The 24,573-nt window shown below is 56.6% G+C and overlaps 1 protein-coding gene across 11 annotated transcripts in view; it reads left to right on the forward strand.

Annotated features, from left to right (window-relative positions):
• The window catches only part of SRCIN1 (SRC kinase signaling inhibitor 1), a 77,051-nt gene that overhangs the window by 19,275 nt on the left and 33,203 nt on the right, over positions 1-24,573 (forward strand). For 5 of the 11 annotated variants that reach the window (XM_016931895.3, XM_024350345.3, XM_016931894.4 and 2 more), the window contains 5 exons: positions 9,089-9,390; positions 12,895-12,993; positions 19,644-19,667; positions 23,487-23,682; positions 24,279-24,477. In XM_016931895.3, the coding sequence (XP_016787384.1) occupies positions 9,112-9,390; positions 12,895-12,993; positions 19,644-19,667; positions 23,487-23,682; positions 24,279-24,477 (797 nt within the window). In that variant the 5' untranslated portion in view covers positions 9,089-9,111. Of the gene's footprint in view, positions 1-9,088; positions 9,391-12,894; positions 12,994-13,200; positions 15,204-15,524; positions 18,173-19,643; positions 19,668-23,486; positions 23,683-24,278; positions 24,478-24,573 lie in introns of those variants that run through there. The other 6 variants (XM_016931902.4, XM_016931904.4, XM_016931899.4 and 3 more) reach the window with 6 other exon arrangements.

The raw sequence follows: 24,573 nt of genomic DNA on the forward strand, positions 1-24,573 counted from the left end.
GGGACCCTGATTTCTGTGTGGTGAGCATCCCCCTGGGCTGGGGGCATCACTGGGCCATGGACCCCAGCTTTTCTCCCTGTCGGCCGGGCTGCTGCGGTGTTTCTGCCTTGCTGCTGATCCTTCCTAAGGAGGTTGTTAGTCTGTGTCCTCCTGGGGCCCGTGGCCTAGAGAGGGGCTCCCCAGGCAGCTGCTTTCTGGGAAGTGGCATCGTGGAATGGAAAAATCCTTGTCCCTGAGGGCCAGGACCCCTGGGTTCCACTTTGGGCTCTGCCTTCAGCTCCTGCAGATTGGGTCAGGCTTGTTCTCTGGGCGTTGGTTTCCTGCCTAGGAAAGGCATCTGGCTGGAGAGAGAGCACTGTGGTTTCCCCACACAGGACGGGTAAGGAGGGGGCCACCTCTTCCCGAGAGCTGAGAGCTGAGGGGAGGCCCCACCTCACCACCAGAGTCTGAGAGCTGCTGTGCTGTGTGGCCTGGGGCCCTGGGGGAGGGACAGCTGCAAGCAGAAGGAAGCAAGGACTCAATAGCCATGCAGAGCCAGTGCAGTTGGTGGAGGTGGCACCGAGGCCAAGCCTGGGATCTTTGAGAGTCCCCAGGACCCCACCCCACTCCTGATGTGGTGGGTGGGCCTCCTCACCCCACCCAATTCTGCCCTTCTGGGTGGAATAGCCCCTCTGCCATAAGGGAGGCCCCAGTCTGAGGGAGGAGGTGAGGGTCCTGCCCTGGGAGTGACCAGGTCTGTGCAAGTGGACACAGTCAGCCTGGGATGGGTGAGGAGGAAGAGCTGGGCTGGGGAAGCATCTGATGCCCGCCCCCCTCCCCGGGTGCCCACCCGCAGGGAGCTTGACCCCCTCAAATCTGCTCTCCCCATGGAAAGCCCCAGCAGCTCCACCAGTAGCAGCCAGGGCCCAGGCCCCCAGCCTCACTGCTCCTCCTAGGCAGGTGTCAGTGCCTTCCCCCAGCCTCGAAGAGGTCCTTTAATTAGATTCTGACTCGTTTACCAACTAAGTGGCCTTCAGTGGGTTTTAAATCTGCACAAATTGGTTTGTGTTTTTCTGCCTGCACAAAGCTGTGACTGGCAGTGCCCTGCACCCTCCCTAGCTGCCCTTTGCATCACCTCTGCTCCCAGCTCCCTCCAGGGCTCCATCATCCCCCATCCCATTGGATGCCCAGCTTCTGTGGAGCTTGGGAAGCGGGTGGCGGGATTCCCTGGGCAGGGGGATGGAAGAGACCACAGGGTCATAGGCCACAGTCCTAGTCCCCCTTCTTACCCCCACCCCTGGGGAAGGGAGTCCATGTGGTGACTCAGATTAGATCACTCGACCTCCCTGAGCCTCAGTTTCCCTTGCTGTATGATGAGGAGAATCAGCCTGCTCCAGACCCTTCTCCATGGTGGCTTTATAGATCAGGGCTGGGAGGTGGAGGAGGGGACAACAGGTGTATCACCTGCCAAGAACCACCTGACACCTCTTGCCTTGTCCATCTCCCCCTGCCCCCATCCACTACAGTGCCCAGGGAGTGGGCAGGGCCCATGCTGGGGGGATGGCCTTGATCCTCCCTGGCCTCGACCCTCTTCTCTGTCCTCCTTGTCACCCTTGGTGGGGAGGGGAGCTGGCATTCCTTGAAGACAACTTGCCTGGCCTTGCCCCATGTCCCTAGTGCCCTGCCCTAGTCACCAGGAGTCTTTATTTTCTAGCCATCTCCTCCATGCCTTCAACTCAGCTCCTTCTCCTCCCAGGCCCTGTCTCAGGCCTTCTGTCCAGTGGGCTCCCTTCCCCCTTCCTCTCTGTCTTCCCTCCTAGTCCAGGCAGACTCTCCTGAAGTGGAGCCTGACATTCAGGGGGTGGGGCTGGGCTGGCAGGGAGTGGGGATCACCGTGGGGAGGTGCAGAGTTTCTGGCCCCCCCTCTGTGCCAGGAGCTAGGCAGGAGCCCCCTGTCTCCAATCCTCAGTCCAGCTGCCTCCTTCCCCCCATCGCCCTTCCCCCATCACACGCCCTCATCTCCGAGGCTCTAGTTGGAGTGACAGGGAGACTCAACAGGGCGCTGGGTATTAGCAATTTGGGGGGATATTACACAGGAATGTTTACAGAAAGGCAATTGCCCGGAAAATGACTTTGGTTGCTGTGGTATGGGGCGGAAAAGATGGTTTTAGAAAACAGACACAGATGGGCTTCTGATCCAAGGACCCACAGCCAGCCAGCAGAAACCGAGGAGTATGGGCACACGAGGAAGGCAGAGCCAGGGGCACCCAGGGACAGGGAGGCCGATTCCTTCACTAGCAGGGGAAGCAAAGGATCCCCTCTCCTAATTCGGGTTCCCAGAGCCTCTGCCTAGTTTGATACATATCTGGTCCCGGTTGACCTTTGTCCTCTGGCCTCCAACCTCCAAGCACACCGTGTGCTTCCCGACTGCAGCAGGCACCCAGCAGGATGGAGTCATCATGCACAATCAAAGGTGGCAGTGCCTCGGGGCTCCTCCTGGCTGACTTGGGCTCCTGTAGCATTGGCTGCAGAGGAGGGACTGGGGGAGCCTCATGCTGTGTGTTTGTGTGTGTGTGGGTGTGGCCTAAGGCAGGCAGGTCCTCCACCCTTCCAGCTGTCTCCATGCTCCTCTCCTGCTGCCCTGCCTAGCCCCATGTCCTGTGGGCTTGTGAGTTGGTGTCTTCACCTTGAGTGCCTCCTGCCCTCGCTTCCTGCCAGGGCTATAACCCAGCTCCTACCCCTGCCCAGGCAGTGGGTTGGGGCACACATGTGACAGCCTCTCAGGTCCCCAAGGGAGGGGTTTTGTCCAGCCTCCTTATCTCCACAGAGAGGGTTACAGGGACCTGATTTCCAGATCTTGAGTTTGGGGCTGGGGAGGACTCACATCAGGGGCCCCAGAGAGTTCTCTTCTCCCTTTCCTGAGCTGGTGGCTTCGTTCTTCCTCTACTTTGTCCATTTGCCTCTCTCCTTCCTTCTCCCTCCCTCTCCTCTCCTCTCCCCATTCTCCTCCTTTGCAGATGACATCATGTGTGAATGTTGCCCAGGGGCAGCCAGAGGACAGAGTAGAGGGTTACATCCGGGGTAAAGATGCCAGTTGGGGACCGGCTTGGTGGCTTATGAGATGGTGTCACTAAGATGTTGGGATCTTAATTCTCATAATCAGTTACAGTGATCTCATGTAAAAGAATGTGGTAGAGGATAAAAATAAATGAGGCTGATAAATAAACGTAGAATTTGGAATTGTTCGAACAAATGACAACGTCACTCTTCCCAAGCACCTGTGCCGTCCTCCTAGCCGGCCACTGGGGGGCGCCCGCCACTTCCCGGCCACCCCAGCCTCAGGCCACTTTCACCTTCCGCGTTTCCCAGGCGGGGCAGGCTGAGCTGAGGGTGGCAGAACCCGCCTTCCTCACCCTGCCCTTCCCCTCATTCAGATTCTGGATTTCGCCAGTTCTTGGCATCTTCCCTGTGGCTTGAATCTCGGACTCAAAAAATATAGTCAGCCTTGCACACTGAGGTTCCTTGGAGAAAAGAGAAGCCCTGAGCCCCTCCCTTATGTCTCTGGTTTCCCCAACCCCATCCCTGGGTTAGGGGGAACCTTCAGGCCCAACACCCCTCCCCCAGGGTATCCTAGCTTTGCTTCCCTTCCCCCAGAGTTCCCTGCCTCCGTCTCTCTCTATCGCAATGCCCCTATCCCTCTCCCAGCAGAACCCAGCCATGCTTAAGACCCCAGCCCGGGTCTCTCACGCCCTCCCTGCCTGGAACAGGACGCATTGATCTATGCAGGGCTGGCAGGTGCCTGGATCCGCTTGCTAGATTGGAATCGATCCCTGTGTCTTTTCCCTGGGCTGCTCAGGTCCGAGGGGGGTCAGGGCCACTCCGAGGACTTGCTGATGGCTGGAACAGGCGTAGGGGTAACAGGGAGGTCAGGCTGCTACAAGCCCATCGCTGCTCAGGAATGTCTTTCATTGAAAGCAACCTACTTTCGCCTGGCGTGGTGGCTCACGCCTGTAATCCCAGCACTTTGGGAGGCCGAGGCGGGCGGATCACCTGAGGTCAGGCGTTGGAGACCAGCCTGGCCAACATGGTGAAACCCCGTCTCTACTAAAAATACAAAAATTAGCTGGGCATGGTTATGGGCTCCTGTAATCCCAGCTACTCAGAAGGCTGAAGCAGGAGAATCGCTTGAACCCGGGTGGCAGAGGTTGTGGTGAGCCGAGATCACACCATTGCACTCCAGCCTGGGCCATAGAGTGAAACTCTGTCTCAAAAAAAAAAAAAGAAAACAAAACAAAACACAGAAAATGAAAAAAAGAAAACAACCTACTTTCTCTACCATTGTCTTGCCAGCCTCTCACTTAGTGCCCAAAGGCAGAGTTTAGACGTTAACATCCCCATTTTACAAATTAGGTTCTTAGGCTCAGAGAGGGAAGATATTTGTTGACTGAATGAGTAAGTAAATTAATGAGGCTGGGTGTGTGTGGTGGCTCATGCCTGTAATCCTAGCACTTTGGGAGGCTGAGGTGGGTGGATCGCTTGAGCTCAGGAGGTGGAGACCAGCCTGGGCCACATGGCAAAACCCCATCTCTACAAAACAAAACAGACCACCAAAATAAGCTGGGCATGGTGGCACGTGCCTGTGGTCCCAGCTACTCAAGAGACTGAGGCTGGAGGCTAGCTTGAGCCCAGGTTGAGGCTGCACTGAGCCATAATCGCGCCACTGCACTCCAGCCTGGGCAACAGAGTGAGACCTTGTCTCAAAAAATAAATAAATGGCTAGCCTGGGGTCTCAGAAAAGTTGCTAAGACACCCAGGGTGTCTCTGGCCTGAGTTTTTCTCTCCCAGTGTTCTGATTTCAAGTGCCTGGCCTGCTGAAAGAGTTAAAATCATGCCTGAGTCTTCAGAGCCCCCCCAGGAGGCTGGTCACTGGCTTCCCTCTCCTAAGGACAGGATGCTCCCCCACCCTCAACCAGAAGCCCAGGTTCATCCTCCCAGCTCAGCTGGGGCCCTGCAGAAAGAAGTTAAATCTGTACAAAGTAGGAAGCCAGGACAGCTAGGCTACCCAGGCGTTCCCTTCTCCCCGAGCCTCAGCTTACTTTTTTGTTATATAAAAGCCAAGGATCTCAAAGGTTCTTAAACGGATTCTAAAGCTTTTCACATCAAAGCTCCTCCTTGCCACCGCCCCTCAGAGAGAGCAGATCATCTCTCCTGCCCCCTCCCCTCTCTCTGCCACCCCTTAGTATCTAGCTCCTGCCCGCCTCACCCCAATAGCCCCAATGCCAGAGCACCTGAGGGCTGAGGGACGGCCTGGAGGAGGCAGTGAGGGGTAGTCCCTGCTTCCCTGTCTGTGCAGGCTGCTCAGCAGCCCCTCCCCACTGCCAACTGTGAGATTTGTGGGACTGCAGTCATATAGTGCAGTTGTGAGCTCCATGCCCTACCCTCTGCCTGCTCCAGCAGCTGGGAGCTGGGACCTCTCCCTGCCATAATCTGCCTGGGAGAACTGGGTGACCTGGGGACCCTCCCACTCCACAGTCACCACTCATCTCAGGCTGGTACACTGTTTGCTCCACCCCAGACACACTGAGATCCCCCAGGAGGTAGGGAAGGAGGTGCTGGCATGAGGAGGGGGTAAGAGAGGGGATGAGGAGCTCTTTTGGCTCCAGGAAGGAAGCAGCTGGGAGACGATAATTGGAGACCTGTCCCAATGTTGTCCTGAGCCCTAGGAGGGCAGAGGAGCCTGGATCTCTGGCATAAGGGGCAGGGGTCCTTCTGGCTCAGGCAGGACTAGGCCTGAACTGTGGAGCTGGATTCCAGCAGCAAGGCCATGGCAGAATCCACAAGGCCTGGGCAAAGGAAAGGCTCTTGGCCTCCTTTGAGGCCCCCTCCTCAAAGGAGGGGGTCCTCCTCAAAGGACCCCTCCCAGAGGGTCCCCTCCTTCTCACTTGTACCCAATGGGCTGCAGACCTCTGGCTGGTGGTGAGGGTGAGTGGAGGAGGAGGAAGGTCAGGGGTTATGGGAGGCAACCCTCTGACTTTGGTTGGAGCTATTTCTCCAGCGCCCAGGGAACCCCCAGCCTTCTCCTGGAGGCATTATTCAGGCCACTCTCCTTTAGCCACACTTCTGGCCACTGTGGGTTGCCACAAGTACCTCAAAGACAGGGACTGGGCCCTCAGGAAGATGGCCCCAGTGTTCCCAGTCTCACTCAGTCAGGGTCTATTTCACGAATTGCCATCATATCAGGAAACCTTTTGTACTGTACTAATGCAATATACGTTTTTGTTAGCTCACTTTGAACTTTAAATTTACTTAAAAGGAAACTTTATTTCACTACCATCCCAAGGAACTATATCCATGAAATCACTGGTTTGACCTTCTAATTGGGGCTTTTTCTAATCCTTATGAAAATAAAGGTATTTAAAAAAAAAAAAAAGACCTGGGTGTGGTGGCTCACACTTTTTTTTTCTTTTTTCTTTTTTCTTTTTTTTTTTTTGAGACAGAGTTTCACACTGTCTCCCAGGCTGGAGTGCAGTGGCGTAATCTCCGTTCACTGCAAACTCTGCCTCCCGGGTTCAAGCATTTCTCCTGCCTCAGCCTCCCAAGGAGCTGAGATTACAGGTGCCCACTATCACTCCCGGCTAATTTTTTGTATTTTTAGTAGAGATGGGGTTTCACTATGTTGGTCAGGCTGGTCTCAAACTCCTGACCTCGTGATCCACCTGCCTCGGCCTCCCAAAGTGCTGGGATTACAGGTATGAGTCATCGTGCCCGGTCCGCGGCTAACACTTTTAATCTCAGCACTTTGGCCTCCCAAAGTGGGAGAATCACTTGAGCCTAGGAGGTTGAGACCAGCCTGGGCAACATAGCAAGACCCCATCTCTAAAAAAAGGAAGAAATTCACTGGGTGTGGTGGCAGGCACCTGTAGTTCCAGCTACTTGGGAGGCTGAAGTGGGAGGATCTCTTGAGCCCAGGAGCTTGAGGCTGCAGTGAGCTATGATCACACCATTATACTCCAAGCTGAGTGCCAGAGCAAGACCCTGTCCCCCCAGAAAAAGAAAAAAAGAGGAAGGAAGAGAAGACATAAAATAATGTTCTTCCCAAAGTCATCTCTCATGTACTTGGACCTTATTTTGGGGAGCACAACAGAGGATGGTGACCATGGTGAGAGGGACCACCCAAGACCCAGGGCCATGGTTGGGGATAGCAGCAGGTCAGTGAGGAAGTCCACACATGCCATGTGGTGCTGTCAATGTTCACTCAAGAAACAGTCATCGTGGAGAGTGTGGTGGCACAAACGTAATAAATATTGAGATCAAATCAGGCCTCTTCCATTCAGTGTTGCTTTAGGCTTGTCAGTGGACTTCTCTGAGTCTCAGTAGCCATTTCTGAAATGGGGACCATGATAACACCCACCTGATGGGGTGTAGGGAAGGAAGCATGCAGCCATGAGGCAGGTGGTCAGGCCCTGGTGAGCTGCGGCTCTCATGCCCATGGGAGCCCTTCTTCCCTTGGTTCAGTGGGAGGTGCTGGGTCCTCGCAGGCTCTGTGCCCCTAATGGACACAACCCAACCATAGCCCAGGGAGGGGTGTGTATGTGTGTATGTGTGTGTGTGTGTGTGTGTGTTGGGGGCAGGTGGCTTTTCTTGAAACCTGGCTGAATCTCCTCTTTCCTCTGTGGCTGGGCAGGGGATGGCAGACCTGGCAGCTGTCCATAGACCTCCTGACAGTGGATGCTTGGCGGGAGGAGGCTTGTAGCAAACCTGGCTGGTTTCCAGCGTTTCCAGCCTCGTCCCCTGTTGCCCTGGGCTGCCCTTGGAGGAGCCCTATGAGTCAGGCCACACGGGGGCGGGAGTGCATGTGTCTGCTGCAGCGCCTGATGCCCCAGTCCTAGGCCACACTTGGAGGGCTGCTTTGGGGCTGGTGGATTGTGAGGCTGGGGTGTGCAGGAGAGGCTGTGCTTGTCTCCCTATGGACTGACTTCTGAGGGGCACAAATCTATGTTTTATGCCCAGGAATATGGCTGAGGTAGGCCCCCAGCAACTTCTTCCACCCCCAGGGGCATGGGTGACCTCTGGAACCCCTGGCCACTGGTCACTGAAGCTGGAGAGTGTGGGCCAGCAGGGCTGGGCCTGGGGAGGCCAGGAGCTCAGGGCTGGAGGGCATTTGGGAAGGGGATTCAGAGTTCCGCATGGGACCTCAACCCCCGGCCTTCTCTTTCTTTTGCTTCTGTGCTGTCCTTTGTCCCCTGTACGTCTCTTATGGGTCTTGAGCTTGTGTGTGTGTCGGGAGGAGAGACTGAAGAAGGGAGGGGAGAGGTGGGGGGAAAGCCCCTGGGAAGGACTTCAGCTGTTCTGTCTGCTTTCTTTCCCTTTAAGTTTGTTCCAAATCCATCTCTCACTGTCCTCTCTGTGCCCAGCCTCTCCTGTCTGTCTATCTGTCTGTCTCTGGGGAGGGAAGGGAAAAGGGGTCCCACTGCCCCAGACGCTGGGCTTCCATCTCCATGGGAAACCTGAGAGCGATTTTTGCCCTCATTCTCCTCATGTCTTCCCGCCCTGGCCCTTTTCCCAGCCGGCCCCCAGCCTTGAGGATAAGTATGTCCTGGACATATGCTAGTCTGAGGGAGGAGGCAGGGCTCCCCCTCCCCCAACCTCAAAGGAAGACTACGAGCTCATTTTCACGTCTTTTAGGGAGCATCTAAAAAGCACCCCTCCTTCCCTCACCTGCTGGCACCAGCTTTAGGAGGGGAGGGGGTTGTGTGGCTGGAGAGGGTCTCAGGATACCTTCTACCCCTTTCATCCAAACCCCCAACCCTTGGCCTCAAAGGGCTGCACCCCCGCGGTCATTATCGCTCCAAACCCACGGAGGAACAGGGAGTATCCAGCCCTTGTTCCTCACCCCTCCCTAGGGGCCGTAGGCGCGCTTTCCACGCCATCCACGCACCTCCCCCTTCAGTCCCTAGTGGGGTGCTGGGCAGCCCCTGCCTCTCCCCGGGCGCCTCTCCACTCTCCTTAGGCCCAGGCCCCGCCCCTTCCCGCAGGGACCCCCGTGGGGGATGGGCAGCCCCAGGCCGGGCGCGCCGTGACCCAGCCGTGCCCCTCTCACCTCTCGCAGATCCGGAGCGGAGCAGCCCCCCCATGCTGTCTGCGGACGATGCGGAGTACCCGCGGGAGTACCGGACCCTGGGGGGCGGGGGCGGCGGGGGCAGCGGGGGCCGGCGCTTCTCCAACGTGGGGCTGGTGCACACGTCCGAGCGGCGGCACACGGTGATCGCGGCCCAGAGTCTGGAGGCGCTCAGCGGGCTCCAGAAGGCGGACGCCGACCGCAAGCGTGATGCCTTCATGGACCACCTGAAGAGCAAGTACCCACAGCACGCCCTGGCCCTGCGAGGCCAGCAGGACAGGATGCGAGAGCAGGTGAGTGGGCTCCCGGCTGCGGCCGCGGCCAGCGGGCAGGGGAGGAGGTCTGACCTCGTGCTCCGTGTCCCCAGGCTCATTCCAACTCTGGGAGGCATCTGGAGCAGAGAGGGGAGAAGGGGAGGAGTTGGGGAGTTGTCCCTCCAGGGCAGTGGCTCTGGTTGGCCTTTTCTGGAGCCTGGGGAGGAAGGGGGTGGGGGCTTGGCCCCCAGACCTCTGCCTGCAGTCCGGAAATTGAGAGCGTGTGACCGGGCAGAGAGAGCCCAGCCTCTTTAACTCAGGCTGTTTGGGCAGAACTCTTCTGGGAGGAAAGGAGAGGAGGACAGCCTTGGGGACTGTTGTTCTGTGCCTGAGAGTCCATCCTGTGGTGAAGTTGAGATGCTGGGGTCGTCGGCACCTCTGTGATATGGACTCTAAGAGAGAGTCGGGCCTTGAGAGCCTCAGTAGGCTGGGTCCGATGTGTCCCCAGTTCCTGCAGCCTGCAAGAATGGAGCCCAGAACGGGAGCCTTTGACCTCTTTCCTCCCTGTTCCACCCCGTGGCTTGCTGGGTGACTTGGAGCTGGAGGCCTCCTCTCTCTGTACCTGGGTATCTCTCCTGCCATCAGTAGGGCTTAGAGAGGAGACACAGCGCCTGTGTCTAGACCAGGACCTGTCTCCTTCTATAGCGAGTGGGATGGTTCCTTTTTAAACCTCCCCCAGAACCTCGGGGTCCTGAATGCATCTCTCCACCCAAGTATGAGCTTCTTGTCTGTAAGAACATGCTTTCTGGGTCTAGCATCCTGTGTACAGTTCTGCATTGGTGAGGCGCTTGCATGGTTGCTGCATATTGGCTTCTAAGACTCAGCCATTGTACCTCTGGGTGAAGGGACTGAGGGGAGGGATGCACATCCCATCAGCAGCCTTTCAGTCAAGCCTGGGGGTGTGTCAGTCCCTGTCTCCCTTTTCCGGGTTCTACTGGATGTAGCTGGGGATGGGGAGGAGTGTCCCCACTCCCATCCTCACTGCAAGGAACAAGACACATTGGCACATTTCTGGTACCTTATCTGCCCTCTAGTGCCACCTCTAGTTCCGTCTGGCTTTTGCCTTTTCCCAGCTCTGAAGTCCTTCTGGGAGCAGGATGCAGATCAGGATTAGAGAGAGTTGAAGAAGATGTGGCCGTCACCCTCAAGGAGCCCCTCTCATTGGGTTCCTCCTGTGTGCACTGGCTTGAGGAGAAGGGCAGGGGCATTTGTCATCTAGCTGGGGAGGGGAACAGTCAATTGGGACGGGGTTTAGAGGAGGGAAGATCATAGGCAGGCCTGATCGGGGAAGGCTTCCTGCAGGAGGAGGTATCTAAATCAGGCTTAGAAAGATGAAAAGGGTTTGCATAGCCCTAAAGGAAAGAATGTTGTTTTAGGAGTGGTGGGGGTGCATGGCATGGGCATAGGCCTGAGTTGGTTTGGGAACTGGCACAGAGGTCCACCTGGCCGGCGAGAAGGCTCAGGTGGGAGGTAGTGGGATGTGTGGGAGCTGACTGAAAAAGTGGGGCAGATGGTGGTGGCTAAGGTGGCTGTGTTTGCTTTTGGATGGTGAATAGGAGGGGAGAAGCGGGACTGGAGGCAGGGGAAGGAGAAGAGGAAGAGTGTATCAGGGATGATGAAAGGGAAAGGATGGATGGATGGGGGTTGGAAGAAGACCAAGTGTAGGTCTAAGGCTAAGCTGCCTGGACCTAGAAGGCAATGACAGAAACACCTGGGCGACAGGGAGATGTTGGTGCCTTGGAGAGAAATACGAGGGTTGGAGGGAAATGTTTGGGGGTGAGGGAGAGGAATATACAGAGATGGGTTTGAGCAGTGGGTAGGGCATTCTTGGGGATGCTCTTAAGGCACCATATGCACCACTCAGGACTCCAGAGAGGCTGCAGCTTCAGGAGAAGAGTTGAGCACGGTCACAGCAGATACACAGTGGACCTGGGATGCGGAGTGGCCATCAGGGCACAATGGGGTCTAAGAAGGGAGAAAGCCCATGATGTCTGGGGAAAGGGGACCAGGAATGTTCTACATCCATGAGGAAGTCCCAGGGGAAAAAAGGCCCCTGGACAAGGGGCCAGCAGGAGGGTGACCAGAGCTTCAGAAGTCCAAAAGGATGGGGAGAGAGAAACAGACTTCGCGACTGGCCGGGATTTGTGGGCGCAAAGGGTATTGAGAGCTTGTGTCTCGTGGTGTGGTAAAGTAATGGCCAATTTCATGGGTTAGGGAGTTTGGGATTGGTGAAGGATCAGGAGCCCCAGCCACAGACTTATTTTGGGGAGATTGGGCCAGGAAAAGGATGAAAACAGCTGGGTGGAGCTTCCAAGGGTAGCAGGCCTGGGAGAGAAGGCATAGGCATGTCTAAGGGCCTCCTATGTTCTAGCATGTTCACCAGCACAGAGTTTGGAACTCAGTAAATACTTAGGAAATGAATCAAAGCCCAGCCACCCACAAATTTGTTCCTTTCTTCTTTCACTCATTCGTTTCCCCACTTAGAGTGTAAGTGGGCAGGATCTATGGCCCATTCACTTGCCATGGAATGTTCGGTGCTTAAGCACGGTGCCAGCTCAGGCAGTGTTTGTGGAATGAATGAGAGAATGAGGGAGGAATGAATCTGAGGATGCCAAGGGGAAAGAAGGCCACGGGAAACAGGTCCTAGAGGAATCTGGAAGGATGGTCTTAGGTGTGGGGTGGCCTTGGGGAACGAAGGGGGTGGAGTCACTTCCACTGAGATACAGGAAAGAAAGATATGCTGTGGGACAGAGACAACTAGGGGGAGGCTTCTCCTGCCCAGCGGTTCCTATTTCTGTGAGGTAGGTGTGACACCTTTAGTGAGGAGGGGATGAGAGCTGGGGAAGGGGAGATGGTAAGGAGCAGCTTCCTTGCCAGTGTGCAGAGGGGCAGCCAAGAATTGGACATGAGGCTGGGCGCAGTGGCTCACGCCTGTAATTCCAGCACTTTGGGAGGCTGAAGCAGGTGGATTCCTTGAGCCCAGGAGTTTGAGACCAGCCTAAGCAACATGGCTGTCTCTTAAAAATAATTTTTGTTTTTAATTAGCTGGGCATGGTGGTTTGCCCCTGTAGTCCTTGCTACTCAGGAGGCTGAGGTGGGTGGATCACTTGAGCCCAGGAGGTTAACGCTGCAGTGAGCCGTGATCGTGCCACTGCACTCCAGCCTGGGAGACAGAGTGAGAACCTGTCTCAAAAAAAATAAAGTGGAGATGAGAATTTCAGGAATGTCTGATAGGGAAGGCCCTGCCCTGGGCTCAGGGAACCCCCAGGTCTAACAGAAAAGCAGACATCCAGAAACAGAGCAGGGCTGTAGTTAGAGAGATACCCAGCCTAAATAAGGGACTTGCCAGCATTGCTAGACCCCTCTGCAGTATGAGCTCTGTGCCAAGGCTTGCCCCAGGAATGCCCTTCCCTCCCAATCACAGTACCCCAGCGGCTCCTGCCCGCTTCCCCTAATGGGGTGTCCCCCGCTTCGCACACACAGGTTGGCGGCTGGACCGTGGACCCCGTGTGCCTCCTCAGCTCCCTCTGCTCCCACCTCCATGGCGACTCCGCCCCCTCCGGGGCTGGCCAGCCGGCCCAGGTGAGTCACCCACCTCCACCCCACCCCCCAAGCCCATGGTGGAGTTTGGCTTTGGGGAGGATTTTTTTTTTTTTTTTTTTGGAGGGGGGATGTTCAGGACTTTTATTTTGCAACCTTTTCTCTTTGGTGTAGGAGCCCCTATTTTCAGGAGACTTCTGTGTCCCGTACTCACATCTGCCCGATGTCTAATTCCCTGCCACTACCTCCTCAGGCCTGGTTGACTTTGGAGAAGGAATTTTTTGAGGGAAGATACTCAGGATTTTTAAAAAAGTTTTTGTATCCCTTTCTCCTTTAAACAGAAGTCCCCTGACCTTGCTCTGTGGGTTTTATGCCCTCCTCCCACTGAGGACTATCTTATTCCCCTCTCCACACCCTCCCCTTCCGTTTCTGAGCAGATCCAGCCTTCCCCAGATGTCCCACCATCAGGAAGTTCTGCATGAAGTCTCTCTCTCACCCTTCTTGCTAAGTTCATGGCTTAGTCTCTAATTTTTAAGAAGACTTGGGCATCAAGCCATCTATTCTGAACTTATTCCCCTCTTCCTCATCAGGCTTCAGTGTCCGTTATGGGAAGATAGATCTTAGCTTAGACAGGGACACATGTAGGCAGGATACTAGGGGCCTGGGCTCCCAGCTAGGCCTGGACATTGCTATGGGAGAAAAATAGGCATCTGAGGCCCAAACTAGGCATCAGAGTTGCAATGGGAAGGGGACAGCCCAGGGGAGGTCTTGACTTGAGGATATTCAGCTGTAGGAGGCAGAGGAGGGGTAGTGGCAGGGAATCCAGTGGGAACAGGGTGCTCAGGTCCTTACACACCCTGCTTCCCCCAGAGGACAAAAAGTCTTGGCTTTTTCAAGGAGAATTAAGAGAAAGAAAATTGTGACCACCTAGGAAATGACAGGCCTTCAGAGGGAGGATGTTTTAGCCGAGTGTAACTCAAGTCTAGTAACAGATTGGCATGCTTGTCATCACTCACAGGGCATTCAGCCCAATTTCTTTCCCAGTTCCCAAGCCCCATCTTGGCTGAACTTTGGGGAACAGGAATGTGTCTGCCCCCAAGGCTGGATGGCAAGTGGGACAGACTTGTCCTGAACGGCCAAGTGCATGGCGGAGACCAAAGTGGGGCTAGGACAGGGATGGTGATAGGACAGAGGACGATGTGATATGCATGGGTAGGGTTGTGGTGCCTTGTCTGCCCAGAGGTCCTCCCCAGATGGAGCATCTTGGGGCTGTGATAGGGGTTGGATGATGGACAGGAGTGAGGCTGGACTGGGTGAGCTCAGTTGTCCCAAGTCAGGGGGTTGGGGGAGCTGGGGATTTTGGCCTGTCCACATCTGGGATCTGCTCTGATGGGGGAAAGGGGAGCGCTTGAGCAGACCTTCCTCCTGGGGCTCTGTAATTAACCAGGAAAGTGTCTGTGCATAGGATCTTTTCATCACTTGATACTTATCACACTCCCTGCCCCTAAGGCTGAGTCTGAGGTTCCCTTTTGTTAAGTGCAGGACCAGAGACTTTGGAAAGGCCAGAACCACACAGCAGGGCAGGATGAGAGGCCATCTAGGAAACTTAGGCATCCTAGGCCTCCCAGACTTGGCTAAGGATTAAGTCACGGGAGAGTTAAAGGCCAAAGGTGCACAGCAAGACCCCGGTGGGGAGAGGCTGTGGGCTCTGAAGTTTGAGCAGGAGGCAGAACACTGTCCCCTCCCTGATCCTCCACCAGGCGGGACCTTTAGGGATGGGGGCAGTGAAGAGGATCCTGGGAGGGCACCAGAGGTTGGACTCCAAGCCAAAGCCCCTCCCCCGGCTTCCACCAGGCTGTCTAACCTCCCTCCCTCCTGCTGCAACCCGAGTCCCGGGCGCCGGGCCGGCGTATCGGGTGACCGCGGCGACGCAGCCACCAGCCTCCGCCGCTCCTCTGCGGGGCTGCGCCGGCGGGGCCGCGCCGAGGGAGGGGGCCGCGAGAGGGGATGTGCACGGCGGCGCGCAGCGCCGCGCCAGGTGGAGTCGCGGTTACCGGGGCGACTGGGGCCCGGGCCGGCACGGCGGCGGCCGCGGCGGCTCTCGCATTGCAGCAAAGGGCACCGGCGGCGGCGGCCGCGGCTGCGGAGGCGGCCGGGGGAGAGAAGAGCCCGGGCGGGTGGGAGTAGGGGCCCTCCCCAGCCGGACGCAGGACCTGGGGCTGGGGACCCCGCACGTACACCTGTGGCCGCAGGTAAGGGGGAGCGACTGTGGGGGCCGGGATCGCCGCCTCGGGTTGGGCGGGGGGCGGGGACACGGAGATGGGGGCCCGCTCCGCGGCACCGAGAGCCATCCAGGGGTGGGGGACGTGCAGGCCATTGCAGGTTCCCGATCCCTGAGAAACGCCTCCTCCCCTCCCCCACCGCATTAGGTGCCTTCGGCGTGGGCCGGCCCCCACTCCAAAATCAGGCTGGCGCCCCCTCCCCCAACGTCGGAAAGTCATGACCTTCCCGGGGTGCGCCCTCTTCCCCAGCGTCCCACAGCACCCCCACCCACCCACCCACACACACACTCTGCATTGGGAAGGAGATGAGGGTGTCATCCACACATCTGGAAGAGAGGGTCATGCATGTACATCGCGGTGGGGGCAGGCGCCCGAGGAGGGGCGAGTGGCTTAGCCCCAGCCCGGGGGACGAGTGTTTACGCTGACTCGTGTTCATGGGAGTTGAGAGGTGGGTGTGTGCACCGGTGCAGCACAGCCAGGGGATTAAGAAGCCGGTGTGGACCCGTGGGTTGCCCTCCCTCCTTGGAAGGTGCGTGGTCGGGGCTTGAGGTCAAGGAGGGGTCATTTGCTCACTGAACCTGCTGGGGATGCCTGCCCAGGGGAGGAAAGAGACCTCAGCTGGCTGGGCCAAGCCTCCCCAGGGGCCCTAGCCCCTCCCCTCCCAGGGCATGAGGGCTGAGAGGGGGAAAACCAGCAGCAGGGGAAGTAGGAACCCCTCTACCAGTGGCTAGGATGGAGGAGAGAGGAAGGGAGTTAACTCCTTAGCTCCCAGAGAGAAGAAGCTGTTTCCTCTTCTCACCAGGAGTTTGAGGACTCCCTGGCCTGGCTTCCTTGGGCCTTGAGAGACACTCGTTTCCCCCCCCCCCCGTTTCTCACAGCATGGTCCCTAGGGTCCTATGCTTCCATCTTACCTTCTTAGAACACCTCTCATTTTGCCCCAGCTCCTTTAAGAGTCTTCCCCACAAGTGGTTGCCCCTGCCGGGGTCTCCCCTACTCACCCCTTTCTTTATTTCCCCCTTTCACTGTCTTTTGGGAAGGTGAGACCCCCTCCCTGACTATGGGGGAGGGAGACAGCTTTGGCACTGGAAGATTTGGCTTGAGGTGGACAGCCAGACCTCTCCTGGCCCTTCCTGCCCTCTGCCCTCCTAACTGGGGGGTTTCTGGTGTTGGGAAATTCCCAGGGAAAAGGCCCAGAAGGCTGAGCAGTGCTGGGTGCCAGGAGATGGAGGGAGTGGTGCCAGACCAGAGTATTCAGAGATCCCACCCTCCACCCATGGCTCGGTCCTATTTTATTGACATTCATTCATTGTCACATACTTGCTGAGTGCCTGCTATCCACCAGGTACTGTACTGGGCACAGCAGGAGGAACAGACACCCTGGAAAGGGGTGAGGAGGTACAGGGTGCTGGAAGTTGGAAGGGGAGTGACTGGGAATGTCCCACCTTAAAGAACACTAGAGGAGCCCTTTGCTCTCAGTCACCCTAGTCTGTCCCATGGGTTAAAATCCTGGAAAGAGACAGAGAAGGGGATGGATGATATCCCCAGAGGCCTCCCCCACCACAGTTTCTCTTCGCCAGAGACACTGAGTGGCCAAGAGACTGTGTCTCGTTCCTGGTGGGGTCAACATGAAAGAGGATCATTCTTCCCACTTTCCAGAGGGAGGACAGAGGATGGAGGGGCAGGATTCACTCATGTGCTCTATAGATCAGAGCCTGAAGTTCCAGATTTTGATCTCAACATCTCTCATGCATCCAAGTGACCAGCACAAGCACAGCCCCTCTTCCATCTTTATCCTTTGAGGGGCTTGGCTGGCCTTTCCTATGGCACTGATGCCACCCAGTCCTCTCCCTTGGCTGCTGCTAGTGATACGTCCCTTCCAGGTGACTGCCCCATGGATGTGCACAGCCTTGGGACCCTGGGGCAGGCCCATGTGGAGGCCATAGCCAGTGTGGTTGTGGCCAGGCCCTGTCTTTATCTCCCTCCCAGGACCACGAGGTGGGCCTCAGTCATCCGAACAAGGTACCCTGAGTCTGATGTGTTGACACTGGTGGCAGGGTGGGGGACAGAACATCTTCTATCTCTTTTGCATCAGAGGTCACCTCCCTGACTTATGATATCTGGGACATGATAGGCATGGGACAGTGGCACCCTGACCTGGGGCTTTCTCTTTGTACGTAGGTGGCTCTGAGGCCGTGTGTGTGTGTGTTTCAATAGCCGGGGTGTGTGTCTCTCACTGTGAGTGGGCACCCGTCTCTCTGTTTCTGTGACTGTGGTGTTTTGAGGGTGAGTGTGAATGCCATCAGCACCTCTTGTCCTCTGTGACTGGCTGTGGTGCTTGTGAGTGTGTGTAAGCGAGGCAGGGGTCTGGCGGGAGCCAAACACGTTTGTGTATGAGTGGGGGCGGTCTATGTGTGAATGTCTCTGTCTCTGAGTTTCTGTTTGTTTCCGGGGCTGTTTCTGACTGGGGAGCCCCTCTCTTAGTAGGGGTGTGTGTGTGTCGCTCTGGGTGTGTCTGTGGAGATGTCCTTATCAGAGGATGTGTCTGAGAGTCTGTGCTCGGCTGTGCGTGAGCCTGTGTGTTGCGGGGCGCTGTGGGTGGCCCATGTGTGCGCCGCCCGTGCCTGGTGTCATGGTAGTGGTGGGTAAGGGACTTGAGGCCTTCTCTGCAGAGCGGTCCATCACCGCTGGGTCTGCAGACGTGATTGTCCTCATAAACCTTCTGGTGCCCTCTGCCTGCCCCCACGTGTCCACTCCCTCTGCTACCCCTCCCCTTCCCCAGGCCACAGTCAGCTGCCGCTGGAGCCTGTTACTTGGTCCCTGGTCTCCCCTACCCTCAGTACCTGTGGGCATCCCCTAGCACCACTGGGGGTGGCCTCAGTCCATAGATGATTCCAAGCATTGGCTGGGACACAGACCTTGTTGTCCTCTTCTACTGCCTGGTATGTGACTGTTTTTTTTGGTTGTTGTGGTTTGTTTGTTTGTTTTCTAGAGTGAATGCTGGGGGAAGGATGGGGATGGTGGCTTAGGAGGGGGTGGTCTTGGCAAATGACCCTCTTGGTCCCAGCCCCAGCCCAGTGTCACCCCCACCCCAAAGGTCTGCCTTAGGTAAAGCCTCCAGCCGGAGTGCCCCTCGACTCAGCCCCTTCCAACTCCTCCCTGCCAGGAAAGCATTCAGGTGGCCCAGGACACCCTGGCATGGTGTTCTTCCCCCAGGGGCGCCTTCGATGTCCCTCTCCTCTGCCAGTGGCTCTAAGGCCTGGGGATCTTGTCTGCTCGTGCCAGGCACTCCCGGGCCAGGCCATCTGCTGCCTCTGTCTCCCTGCTGAGGCTGGCACCGGTCAGCAGGGTGCCTTGGCTTTGCCAAGAACCAACCCGGCCCCAGGGCAGCTCTTTCCTTGTACTAAGCCATCTGGAAGGGCCTTCTGGTCTCTAGGGAAGGAAGGGTGACCCTGGGTTACTGCAAATGAGGAGGACTCTCTGGCTTCCCATTCTAGGGATGCTAAGAGGGATACGAGGAGCCCTCCTCAATCAGCCAGCCAGCCACAGTCCCCAGTCTCCCCAACTCCCTTCACTGCCCCCAGCTCCCCAGCCATTGATTGCCCAGTGAGTGAGGTTCCTGGCACCTGGCCACTCTGCTCTGTAAACTAGATCCACCATGCTGCATAGGCCTCTCTCTCTTGGCCTTGGGCCCCAGCCCCGCTCCTCCGACCCCTGCCCCATCCATCCTGATCCACCCCATCCACCTCTGCCCCGGGGTCTAGTTCTGATCCCACTCTGCTCCGTTCAGACACTTTCTGCTTGTCCACCCAGTTAAGTCTAAATACTTTCTCTCAGCAGTTATGACCACTCATCATCTGGCCTCAGCCTCCCACTCCCCACCCTTTGCAGCCTAATCTGCTACTTTCCCAGCTGCGCCCCAGCCAATGTGGACTAGTGACTTGCCTCAACCCCCCTCCACTTGTCTGCCCCTGGGCACTTACCCTCTGCCCAGCAGGCCTCTCCTTCCAGTCTCCAGCTGCTCGTTTTTCCAGACCCAACTCAAATGCCACCTCTTCCAAGCACTGTTCCCTGGCCTGCCATTTCTCTGACCCCACAGCTCAGCTTTGTCGCTGCCTCTCTTGTGACTGCCTCATGGGTTCGCTCTATCACCATCCTCTGTGCCTTTTCCCACCAGTAACTCTGCGAGGAGTCGCTGTAGCGCCTGCTCAGGGCCATCCTGGGTACACCATGGTGTTCCAGGTCTCAGTAGAGAATGGATGTACCAGGCATGACTTCATTCCTGCTCCTGGGAGGGTGGAGGGCCCTTGTCCTAGGGCTGAGTGCTGAGTTCCAAGGGTCTCTAACCTGCCCCTGCCCCTCTTTTCCCCTCCTGGGCCCCCTCATAACCATCTCTTCTCTTATTTCCATCAGCAGCCAAACTACTGGAGTTTCAAGGTCAGTGTGTGATGCCTCTGCTCCCATGACAACTGCATGTGCTCTCCCTCCCCTGCCCCTGCCTCTCCCTTGCACAGGCTTTGCACCGGGGTGCGCATCTGCACGGACACCTTCTGGTATGGGCGGTGGGCCTTGGGGCTGCAGGCTGTGGCTGCTGCTTTGGGAGAGTCTGGGTTCGCCTGTCAGGGGCTTGTGGATGGAGTAGGAGTTTGGGCCACCCCTGCTGGGGATCTGGGCTAGAGATGCTCAGTCCCCAGGCATCCCCAGCCCCTGAGGGGCATTTTGAAAGGACATACATTTTCCCCAGCCTGGAGAGACTGCTGCCTCTGAGTTAGGGACTTAGACCCTTGTTGTGGGCCCTCTTCTTTGAATTCATATCTCACCTCCCAGGGAGGCCCTGTGACTGTGATGGGTCCCCCTTCCTTTTCTTACTGTCCACCATGGGGGCTGGTCCGTGCTAGGCAGGAGACTCATGGTCCTACACCCTCAAGCCTGTTGTCTAAGTGGAGGGCTAAGCTGAGGGATAGGTGCCTTCTTGCCTCCTCCTGAGCTCTGGCCTTTCCAGAGCTAAGACAGCTGTCTGCCCCTCCCAGGGTATCCTGTTGACCCCTGGGAGAGCACCCTCAGGCACCTGCTTGCCTCCTGGAGTCTCTGGCCTCCCAAGTCCCAGGGATCATGACAGGGGGTGGGAGGCATCCCACCCAGACTCCCCAGGTGTCTTATTTGCATGCATTCTTCCTAGCACTGCAAGAAGTCCTTGAATCAGAGAATCATGGAGTCAAAGTCACAGTGTCAAGCATAGCCTCTTTGGAGGAGGCAGTTGAGGGTAGTGGTTAAGCGCATGGACCCAAGAGCCAGGCTGCGTAGTGGTGAATGCCATACAGTCTGCTGCTAACTAGCTTGGTGACCTGGGGCAAGTCACATATCCTCTTAGCCTTGGTTTCTCCTCTGTAGAGTAGAACGACAATGTCTGCATCATAGAATTGTTGTAAAGATAGGGAAAAAAGGCTGGATGGCTGGCTCACGCCTGTAATCCCAGCACTTTCGGAGGCCGAGGCATATGGAATGCTTGAGCCCAGGAGTTCGAAACCAGCCTGGGCAATGTAGTGAGAACTTGTTGGCTAAGGAGGGAGGCTGAGGTGGGAGGATCACTTGAGTATGGGAGATTGAGGCTGCAGTGAGCTATGTTTGCGCCTCTGCGCTCCAGCCTGGGTGACAGAGGGAGGCCCTATCTCAGAAAAAAAAGAAGAGAGAAAGAGAGAGAGAAAGAAGGAAAGAAAGAAGGAAGGAAGGAAACAAAACAAAACAAAACACGAGGGGATGCATGTTCCAGGCAGTGCCTGGCTCCTGGTGAGCCTTACATGGTAGCTGACCTCATTAGCTACTAAATCATAGACTCTGCCTTGATTCTCAAACCTAGAAATCAGAATTGCCTTAGGAACTTGTCAAAAATCTCGAACCCCAGGCTCCAATCCCCAGAGATTCTGGTTCAGTGAATATGGGGTCCTGGAAAGGTATTTTTAAAAGCTCCCAAGTGATTCTTCCCTAGTCTATGGACAACCTCTGGGAATCTCAGATCCATGAGCTGCTCCCTGGAACACTCTGGTGATAGGCGCTCTCTACCTCCCATGGTGGTCCCTCTCCTGTCTTGGGAGAGCTCTGCTTGAATCACTGTTTTGTTCTTCTGCCATCTCCCTTATGGTGGGGAAGTCCTGGATGTTTCACTTTCCTCTGCCCTATTGTCTCAGCCCAAGCATGGAGAGAAGTGCCAGCAGGTTTTCCCTCCTCTCGAGAGGGTTTTCTGTACAGGCTGTGAGAATGGAAAGGTGCCCACTGGGCTAGGAAGTGGTGGAGCAGGGAACGTGGGCATCTCTTCTCCCAGGGTTTCTGCCTTCTTGGCAGGCAGCAACCCCCAGGATCCCTGCCCTGCCTCCCTTCATTTGGACCCCTGTTCTGCCTCCTTACTGGCATCTCACTGGTGTCCCCCCGGCACCATGGCCACCCCCTACTCTTCATCGTTGCTGGCTGCCTCATGCTGCCTGAATTCTGTAGCCCTCATCCGCACTAGCCTGGCAACCACTGACCTTTTAGTTGCCAGGCAACCCCATGACCACCAGACCAGACCTGGTTCCCCACACTGCCACAGAGCTCCCCGCCCTTCAGCTGGGATGAAGGTGAGACAGAGGGGTGTGGGCTGGCACTGGTGGTCAGCCTAGAGCTGAGCCATAGCCTCTCGGTCACGAACACAAGCGGCCCCTCCCTACTGCCCCTGGCCCATTTCTATGCTGCCTTCCTCCTGCCAAGACCCACACCCACCCAGTGGTCAAGGCATTGTGCTTGAGAGGGGAAGCTCCCTGATGTCCCCACGTCTGATCTATTATGGTCCCCAAACCCTCAAGGCCACCTTGGGGACAGCTGGGCATACTGCCCGTCAGAAGAAGATGCTCTCCCTTTAAGAGTGCTAATCCAATTGGAACATTAAATTGAGTTAATATGAAGATGGAGATTAATTAGGGGTAAATCAGGAATTGGGGAGAGAGGGAGCTGAAGAGGAGAATAAATGATTCCTTTTTAGAGATATTTTATTGTTGTCTTTTTTTAAATTATAAAAGGAATCTATTCACACCGTTTTGTAGAGAAATCTATAAAGTGAAAAAAGAAAACTGGCAACCCTGAGATAACCAGTGTTAATGGTTTTGAGTGATTTGTTGTTAAAAATAGACAATTTGTTTTACAAAAAAATATAATTGGGCAACATGATTATTTCTTGACAGTATATGTATATGTAATACATATATGTATATAATGCACATAACATGGAATGATGTAGATCAGATTCTTTATCTACTCCTTGTACCAGCTTCTGTACAACAACCAGATTTCTTGCCCAGGGACTAAGGCAGAATGTCAGGGGCTGTGGCCCTGAGTGACATCCCCAGGTTTCAGCCAAAAGTAGGCTCTTAAAGTACGGTTGAAATCATCCTGACTCCCCCTCCCCCACGGAGAGAGCCATCAAGCTGTCCTGTGACATCCTTCCCCACCCCCAGCCAGATATCAGCCTCAGCTACAGCTTCAGAGAAGTGGCTGCCGTCACTCAGAGGCTCCTGGGGGAGGCTGGCTGGCTGTGTGGCAGCATGTGCCTTGCAAGGAGGGGCTGAGGCCTGGCACATGTGTGTCACATCAGACTTAACATGTGTGTTGTGGGCACTGGGCAGGTCGTCTCAAATCCGGGTCCAGCTGGCTTTGAGGAGTTCGGGATAGTTTTCTCAGTCACCCTAAATCAGGCACATTCCCTGTGTCCAGCTCTGTCAGGGTCCGCATCCCCTCAAAGCTGGGATCCTGGGGTCCCAGCTCTCTTTGCTTTCTCCCTGGGCCCTGCTTCCCGCCCCCACCCCCACCCCCACCCTCTGAACTCCATGAAGAATAAATTCTCCGCTCACAAACCTGCCACTTAATTAATGTCTGGAACTAATGCCCCAATTTGCTCAACGATTCTGCTGCTCACCTCGTTGACAAATTTGTGTTGTTCTTCGGAAGCCTGAAATAGCAGCCGTGCCCATGGCTCCCACTCACATGGCCTCTTGTCTGGCTTCCCAGGGTGCCTGGATCCTTTGCCCATTCCTTACCTGCCGGGTGTCCCAGGGAGGCCAAGGCCAGCAGAGACTGGGGAACTCTCTTGTGGCCGTGCCAGGAGTCTGTAATCTGTGTGGGTGTCGCTGGCTGGCAGGACCTTCCCAGGCCTGGATATGGGCAGTGACAAGCAAAGGGGGGGCGGGGGTGCTCATCCTTGGTTCCTCTCACCCTGCCCGGCCCCTGCAGACCCGCAGCTCACGCCACACTCAGGGAGCCCAGCCCGGGCTGGCAGACCAGGCGGCAAAGCTGTCCTACGCCTCCGCCGAGTCGCTGGAGACCATGTCGGAGGCCGAGCTGCCCCTGGGCTTCAGCAGGATGAACCGCTTCCGACAGAGCCTGCCTCTCTCCCGCTCGGCCAGCCAGACCAAGCTGCGCTCCCCAGGTACTGCCCGCCCAGTCCACCCTCCCTCCCGACACAGGCTCCTCCCTCTGCTCTTCACTCCCTGGAGCCCCCTCCTCCCCTACAGCACGCCAGCTCGCCTCAAGCTCTGCTCTCTTTCCCACAGCCCCTTCTCCCCAAGCAACCCCAGCTCTCTCCATCTCTCTCTCGCCCTCAGCATCCCCACCCGACCCCTTTCCCTCCAAGCCTCCTCTCTCCCTCCTGCTTCCTTTTCTGTCCCTTTCTTTCATCCCTCCCTTCTCTCCCATCTCCCTTCTCTAACTCTCTCCAACCTCTCTCTCCCTCAGCTCACTTCCCCTCAGTTTCCGCCCCACCTGCTCTGCCCCCACTTACATTTCCTTGTCCAAGTTCCTTCAACTGCCTGGAGTCCAGTGGGTGCCTTGAGAGGCTGGAGAGCCGGCCTGGCGCCCCCGCCGGCAGCATGAGAGGTTCCTGGGTGCATCTGCACTCGGGGGCGGCGTCTAGCCTCAGACCCTGCCGCTGCGGGGCTGGCGCAGCTCCGAAAAGCTCCCCGCGCTCTCCTGGAGGGCGGCGTGGAGACGGCAGCAGTGACAGCGAGGGCGGCGTCTCCTTCGCAGGGGTGCTGTTCCTGCAGTTCGGGGAGGAGACTCGGCGCGTGCACATCACGCACGAGGTCAGCAGCCTGGACACGCTGCACGCACTCATCGCGCACATGTTCCCGCAGAAGCTCACCATGGGCATGCTTAAGTCGCCCAATACCGCCATCCTCATCAAAGACGAGGCTCGCAACGTCTTCTACGAGCTGGAGGACGTCCGGTGGGCGTGGACCGGGGGGGATTTGGGTGGGCTTCCCCACGCTCCTCCTCTGCAGGGTGCTGGACCCCGCCAGCCTTTCCCCAGCTCCTTCCTGAC

The sequence above is a fragment of the Pan troglodytes genome, chromosome 19, assembly GCF_028858775.2.
Source record: "Pan troglodytes isolate AG18354 chromosome 19, NHGRI_mPanTro3-v2.0_pri, whole genome shotgun sequence".
NCBI classification, from domain to species: Eukaryota; Metazoa; Chordata; class Mammalia; order Primates; family Hominidae; genus Pan; species Pan troglodytes.